This window comes from Carlito syrichta, unplaced genomic scaffold (genome assembly GCF_000164805.1).
Source record: "Carlito syrichta isolate Samal-C Ts95f unplaced genomic scaffold, Tarsius_syrichta-2.0.1 Scaffold85031, whole genome shotgun sequence".
Lineage (NCBI taxonomy): Eukaryota > Metazoa > Chordata > Mammalia > Primates > Tarsiidae > Carlito > Carlito syrichta.
Window position 1 is genome coordinate 92,264 of NW_007029127.1, and position 6,850 is coordinate 99,113.

At 54.2% G+C, this 6,850-nt stretch overlaps 1 protein-coding gene across 2 annotated transcripts in view; it reads right to left on the reverse strand.

Annotated features, from left to right (window-relative positions):
- The window catches only part of CPA5 (carboxypeptidase A5), a 22,358-nt gene extending 16,141 nt beyond the window's left edge, over window positions 1–6,217 (reverse strand). For both annotated transcript variants that reach the window (XM_021711644.1, XM_008056661.1), the window contains exons 1-4: window positions 6,102–6,217; window positions 4,624–4,696; window positions 2,362–2,370; window positions 1,768–1,902 (exon numbers count right to left, since the gene is read on the reverse strand). In XM_021711644.1, the coding sequence (XP_021567319.1) occupies window positions 1,768–1,902; window positions 2,362–2,370; window positions 4,624–4,696; window positions 6,102–6,217 (333 nt within the window). The remainder of the gene's footprint in view (window positions 1–1,767; window positions 1,903–2,361; window positions 2,371–4,623; window positions 4,697–6,101) is intronic.
- Window positions 6,218–6,850: the final 633 nt, after the last annotated feature.

A 6,850-nucleotide genomic window follows, 5' to 3' on the forward strand; every position in this document is an offset into this window, starting at 1 on the left:
ATATGGCAGGCCCTCTGGCAGAGGGACACAGGGGTGGGCTGGACCTTGTGGGCAAGGGGAAATAGCCAGGAGGCCAACACAGCTCTGAACATGGCCCCCCTCAGAACATGTATGTCCTGACCCCCCAGAGCACCAGCCATCCAGCAGACAACAAGGAGGGCCCGCCCTGCAAGAGTTGGGTTGCCCAGTGCGGGAGCTGAGCAGATCCCGAGGATGGAGGAGGATCAGGACCACGTGTCCACATCTGAGATGCGAGACTGGAGACCAACCACCAGAGGGGCGCCAAGGCCATGGATCCTGCTCTTGGGAGCTCTCACCCTCCTCCCCATCACAATCAACTGACACAATGGCCTCCCCACCGGCTCCCTCTATGCCAGTGTGACCTCAGGGATGGTGGCAGGTGATAATCCTGCCTGACCAGGACAGTGTTGAGCATTCAGGGCCTTTTCCCAAGCACAATCCCCAGAGGGACTTGGAGCTGGATGTCAGGAGAGGAGAATGCAGACGACCCACGCCCGGGGAGTCCTGGAGGGGCTCACAGCCACCTCTGGGAAACCAGCAGAAAGTCCCTAGAGCCCTCTGGTATCTGTTTCCCAAATGCCCGGGGCTGGGAAGGAGCAGGGCTAGGCGGACTTCGGAATCCATGCCTGGGCCCAGGAGTAGGACCGAGATCGGCTCCTTTTGATGTGGCCGCCTCTTTTATCTGTAGGAGCGTCCCCGGTTTTGCTGGGGAGGGGATTTAATTAGAGAAATATCCCCCCCAACATATGGGGTGGGAAACATGTGCCCGGAGGGGGATACAGGTCTTTGAAGGGACCCCAGGCCCCCAGGCTGGCGTGGGAAAGGAATGTCGCCTAACGCTGATCCTTTGGCATGCGTTGGTGAGAGTGAGTGCCCGGGGACGCTGCGTTCCCACACTCGAGCCCTTGGCGGGGATGGGTGTGCAGACAGGGCTGGGAACGGATCTCCGGGACACGGTTCCACGGGTACGTGGTCAGCGGCAGCGTCCACAGCCAGGGATGCTGAACCGCAAGTGGTCCCTGAAAGCATCTTTAGGAAGGAGGCTGTGCTTCCAGCACCTTCCAGACGCTCTCCGGGATGGCTTTGAAGACAGAACCATTGAAAGAAGATTTCAGCCGGGCACGGTGGCTCCTGTCTGTCATCCCAGCACTTTGGGAGGCTGAGGCAGGAAGGTTGCTTAAGCCCAGGAGTTCAAGACCAGCCTGGGCAGCAAAGTGAGACCTTGTCTCTACAAAAAATCAGAAAATTAGCCTGGCATGGTAGTACCTGCCTGCCTGTAGTCCCAGCTACTCTGGAGGCTGAGGAGGGAGGTTGGCTTGGGTCCAGGAGGTTGAGGCTGCAGTGAGATGAGATCATGCCACTGCACTCGAGCCCGGGCAACAGAGGGAGACCCTGACTCAAAAGCCACCTGGAGGCGCCTCCCCTCAGAGCCTGGGAAGACCCGAGCTCTGTCCCCGTCTCCCCATCTCCTCCTCTGCAGTTAGCTGCAACCCCCTCCCCCCACCCAGAACAGGCGTCCTGACCACCACCCTCCTAGGAGCATTCCCCTTCCCGCCATGAACTCTGTCTTCAGTTTAAATGTCCCCTACGGAGTGTGAAGCTTAATTCCTCCCGCCGCATGTTCCCCAGCACAAAGATGAGATCCACAAACAACATGCCCACTCTCAGTCCGAATGTTCTTCCTCCACGTTGGGTCCCAGCCAGAAGGAACGTGGAAGGGGGCACCCAGCCAGGATGAGACCTCACCTGGACATCCTTGATCATGACGCTGTAGGCAAAGTCATGAGACTCCAGGTAATCTTTGACATCTGTCAGCTCTGAGAAGGGCACTCTCATGTCCACGGGGAGGCTGGGCCTGGCAGGGGCCCGCCAGAAGTCCACCTGGTCCGCAAAAGGAAAGAGAAACAGGTGTGTTTACCGCGTGTCCTTCCACACAATCCTATAAGCATCCTGGAGAGCCAGACCATCTTTTATTTATTTATTTATTTATTTATTTATTATTTTTCTGTAGCCCAGGCTGGTCTCGAACTCCTGGACTCAAGTGATCCTCCCACCTCGGCCTCCCAAAGTGCTGGAATCACAGGCGTGAGCCACAACACCCAGCCAAGACGATCTTTAGACAGTAATCCTCCTTATCTGTGGGGCTCCATCCCAAGACCCCCAGGGGATGATGGGAACAGCCGATAGTACCAAACCTTATAGACATTATGCTTTTTCCTATACATACAGACCTATGATAAAGTTTAATTTATAAATTAGGTGCCGTCAGAGATGAACAACGGCTCATGATAAAATACAACAGGTGCCGGGCGCAGTGGCTCATGCCTATAATCCCAGCACTTTAGGAGGCTGAGGCAAGAGGATTACCTGGGCAACATAGTGAGACCTCGTCTCTACAATAAATCAAGAAATTAGCTGGGCATGGTGGCGCATGCCTGTAATTCCAGCTACTTGGAAGGCTGAAGCAGAAGGATCGCCTGAACCCAGCAGGTAGGGGCTGCAGTGGCCGTAAGCAGCGTGGCCACTGTCCTCCAGCCTGGGGGACAGAGTGAGACTCTGACTCAGAAAAAAAAGTACAACAGATATAACGACTTGCCAGCATCATGGATCTTGTGCTTTGGGGCCATTATTAAGTCAAATAAGGGTGACTTGCACACAAGCACTGCCATGTCATGACAGCTGATCTGATAACTGAGACAGCCACTAAGTGACTAGCAGGTGGGCATGATAGACAGCATGAAGACTCGAGATTTCTTCACACCACTCGATACAGCACGCAGTTTAAAATTTAGAGGCTGTACAGAAGAAGCAGAATTATATTTAAAAATTTAAAAAGTAGGCCAGACACGGCTCACACCTATAATCCCAGCACTCTGGGAACCCAAGGCGGGAGGATCATTTGAGGCCAGGAGTTCAAGACCAGCCTGGGCAACATAGCAAGACCTCATCTCTAGAAAAAAAATCAAAAACTTAGCCAGGCGTATTCCCAGCTACTCGGGAGGCTGATGCAGGAGGATTGCTAGAGCCCAGGAGTTGGAGGCTGTGATGAGCCATTAGTGTGCCATTGCACTCTAGCTTAGGTGACAGAGTGAGAAGATGACTAAAAAAAAAAAAAAATTAAAAAGAAACAAAACTTAAGAGTTGTTTATTTCTGGAAACTTCTATTGAATGTTTTTGGACCATGGTTGGTCATGGATAAAGGGGGAACTGCAGGACACTTAAAAAGTCCCCAGTTCCATGACAAAAACCCTAAGGCCAAGCAGAAAGACCAGTACAGACAGACAGAACCCCAAGTCATGGAGCTTCTTCCCTAACAAGCCCTGTGTCCTCCCACCTCACTCACACATGGCAGCTTCTCCTGGACCCAGAAAGCCCTTACGAGTCCTAAAAGTCCTACGCTCACCAGCTGGGACATTGGCACAGACAAGAGCCCTGGTCAGAAGAAGGAGACATCATTGCTCCCAATCCCTGGAAAGGCAGGGGATACCCACAGCAGCTTTTTTCTACATCTATTTTTCAAATTGTAAAATAGAATTGTCATAAAGCAGTCAGGCGTGGTGGCTCATGTCTGTAATCCTAGCACTTTGGAAGGCCGAGGTGGGAGGATCTCTTGAGCCCTGGAGTTCAAGATAGCCTGGGCAACATAATGAGATCCCATCTCTATAAATTAAAGAAAAAGAAAGAAAGAAAGAAAAGAATTGTCATAAAGCATTCTGATCCTCACAGACAGGGACACTCAGACAAGTAGGAGCAAGGACTCGGGGTCACATCCAGAAATGTCTGGTTGTTTCAACAGCTCTCAGACGAAGCCTTCTTATGACGACAGTCAAAGAAAATGTTCCCACTGTGAAACTTGCAGAGGACAAATGTTCTGGGAATCAAAGGCTCAGACTGGCAGGGACAAGCTTAAATTATATGCGGGTGCACCCAGCTAAGCCATTGCACTTGGGAATCAGATGTGTCCCATCTCTCCGCAACGTGGCTTCCCACCCAGAGACCTCTGGGACCTCCTGCAGCTTTGGGAAAGCTCCACCATCTGCAGAGTGGAACAGAGGGGTGGGTAAAGGAGCCACGCCTTCTGGGCCAGTGTCCACAGATTTTTTCTGAGGAAGAGCCACGTTTGGTACACCTACACGATGGAATATTATGCAGCCATAAAGACGAACAAAACTACGGCCTTTGCAGCGACCTAGATGCAGCCGGAGACCGTCATACTCAGTAAACGAGCACGAAACGAAGAGCTGACAGCTGCACGTTCTCACTCATAAGCAGGCCCTGATTCCTGGTCACACGAGCACAGGGTGGGATGGGAGATGCCGGACACTTCTGCAGGAGAGCAGAGGATGGGGACCCGTCCACTATTGGACGAGAGAGGGCCCGCTAGAAGCCTCGACTTCACCTGCACACAGCCTGCTTATGTAGCAAATCCCCACTTGTGCCCCACAACTCTAAAATTGAAAAAGGAGGAGCCACACTGGGTTTTCCCGCAGTTCTGTGCCCTTTGGGAGGAGCATCAGGAGGGAGGCTTGGGGTGCAGGGAGCAGGACACAGAACTGAAGGTGTGAGCCCCTGGGAGGTGGCCCCACCCTGAGGGATCCTCACCTTCAGGCCCTCCAGGTCCCTGAGAAGTGACAGCTGCGTCTCATCTTTGGCCAGGATTCGAAGAACCTGGTCTCTGGAAAAACACAGGGTGGGGCAGAAGAAGCTGCAAGGACAGACCTCTCCCCCGGGGGACTAAACAAGGCCTGTTGCTGCTACTAACAGATGGAAGCCAAGGCTGGGAAGGAAGAAAGGGAGGCGGGGCATGGCCTGTCCTCCCAGCACTTCGGGAGGCCAAGGCAAGAAGATTGCCTGAGCCCAGGAGTTCGAGACCAGCCTGGACAACTTGACGAGCCCTCGTCTCTACAATAAATAAATAAATTAGCCAGGCATGGTGGTGTGCACCTGTAGTTCCAGCTACTTGGAAGGCTGAGGTGGAAGGATCTTCAGCCCTGAAGGTTGAGGCTGGTGGCCATGATTGTACCACTGCACTCCAGCCCAGGAGACAGAGTAAGACCCTGACTCAAAAAAAAAAAATAGGCCATGTTTGGTGGATCAGCCTGTAATCCCAGCACTTTGGGAGACCGAGCCGAGTGGATTGCCTGAGCCCACGGGTTCGAGGCCAGCCCCGGAAACTTGGCGAGACCTCATCTCTACAATTAATCAAAAATTAGCCAGGTGTGGTAGTGCATGTCCAACTCAAAAAAAGTAAAATAAAATAAAATAAAAAAGAAGGGAAACGAATGTAGGAGTGGGTTGCATGTGCATGTGTGTATGAATGCATGTGGGTGTGTAGGTGTGTAGAATGAAGGAGGAAAGAAACAGATCCGGGATCTTGGGGGACCAGGGTGGCCCAAGGGCTTTTCACATGGGTCCCAAGGCTGTGGTCTGTCATGGTGCCTGAAAGGTGAACTCAGGTAACCTCACCCCCGACACAGGGAAGCAGACCTGATCTTCCCGATGGCGGGTGTGACCGACCTTGCCCAGCAGCCTCCGAGCGCTCTAGGGCCTGGCCCCATCCTGGCACCTCACTGGCCGACCTGAGGTCATACACTGTGACCGCTCGACGCCGAGTCCCTCTTCTCTGCCGTGGAGAGTCCATAGAGCATCCGCCTCCCGCGGCCTCTGGGCACTCACGGATCATGTCCCCAGAGGGCCTGGTGTGTGACCAACCCCAAGGAGGTCTACCCGATCCATGCTGGGTGAAGGCCCTTGGTCTTTGGAGGTCCAGCTCCCATGAGAATCTGAGGAAGGCGTGACCCCTTCACCCCCAAAGAACCGCATGCTGTGTATGAGTCCCGGGGGTCTTGGGGGTTCTCGCCTGCGAGCTCACCCCTGGACTCCAGATAGGAAGTCCGCGCTTGGGGAGGAGCAGCAGAAAGCCACAGCCACCTTGACCGTGACCATGGGGGTTATGGAGCCAGAGGCAGGTTCAGGACAGAACCCAGGCCCTGACTGCCCACCTTGATCAGGACAGCCGCCTCCTGCCGGACACCGGGTCCCCTGGCTCCCACCTGCCCCCTCCCATGGACAGTACTCACCCTGTGAAGTTCACTTGACCCAAAGCTGCTGCCAGGGCAAAGCTGAAGACCAGGAGTGCCCTCCGGTCCATGGGGAATGGTCCAGCGCACGTCTCTCCTGTGTAGGTCCTCTGCATGCCTCCTCCTCCGGGTGGGCTTCAAGGGCTTTCCTCACGCACAGGCATGGCCCAGGCCTCCAGTGGATGCGGTACCTAGGGGATCCACAGCCCAGCCTAAGCATGGGTGTCGGGCTCTCGGTGAGACTCAGGGAGTGGCTGCTCCTCCTCCAGACAAACCCTAGCCTGGGAAGGGGAGAAGGCAGAGGAAGAAGGGAGACCAGACCCAGAGCTTTTCTTCCTTTCTGGAAGTTTGCCAGGCCAGGGGGGCCAGCCTCCTGTGAGTGTCAAATCTTCCCTCTCCGGAGCCAGAGAGAAGGGGCTGCCATTGTCCTTCCCCGCTGCGAAATCTTTCACGTCCCCCTCCCCAGCCCACTCACACTGTCCCTAGGCCGTGCCCTTACACATAAGGGTGTGGTTGTCACGGGAGGCCACTGGGCTTAGAGACAGGGACTGGCGCTCAATTCCTGTCTGAAAGATCTGGGGCGTTGGAGACCAGCCTGGGTCACACAGTGAGACCCTGTCTCAGGAAGGAAGGGAAGGAGGGAGGGAGAAAAGGAAGGAAGGAAGGGAAAGGAAAGGAAAGAAAAGGAAGGAGCGAAAAGAAAAGAAACAAACAAACAAAAAGATCTGGGGCAACTGACCTAATCTCTC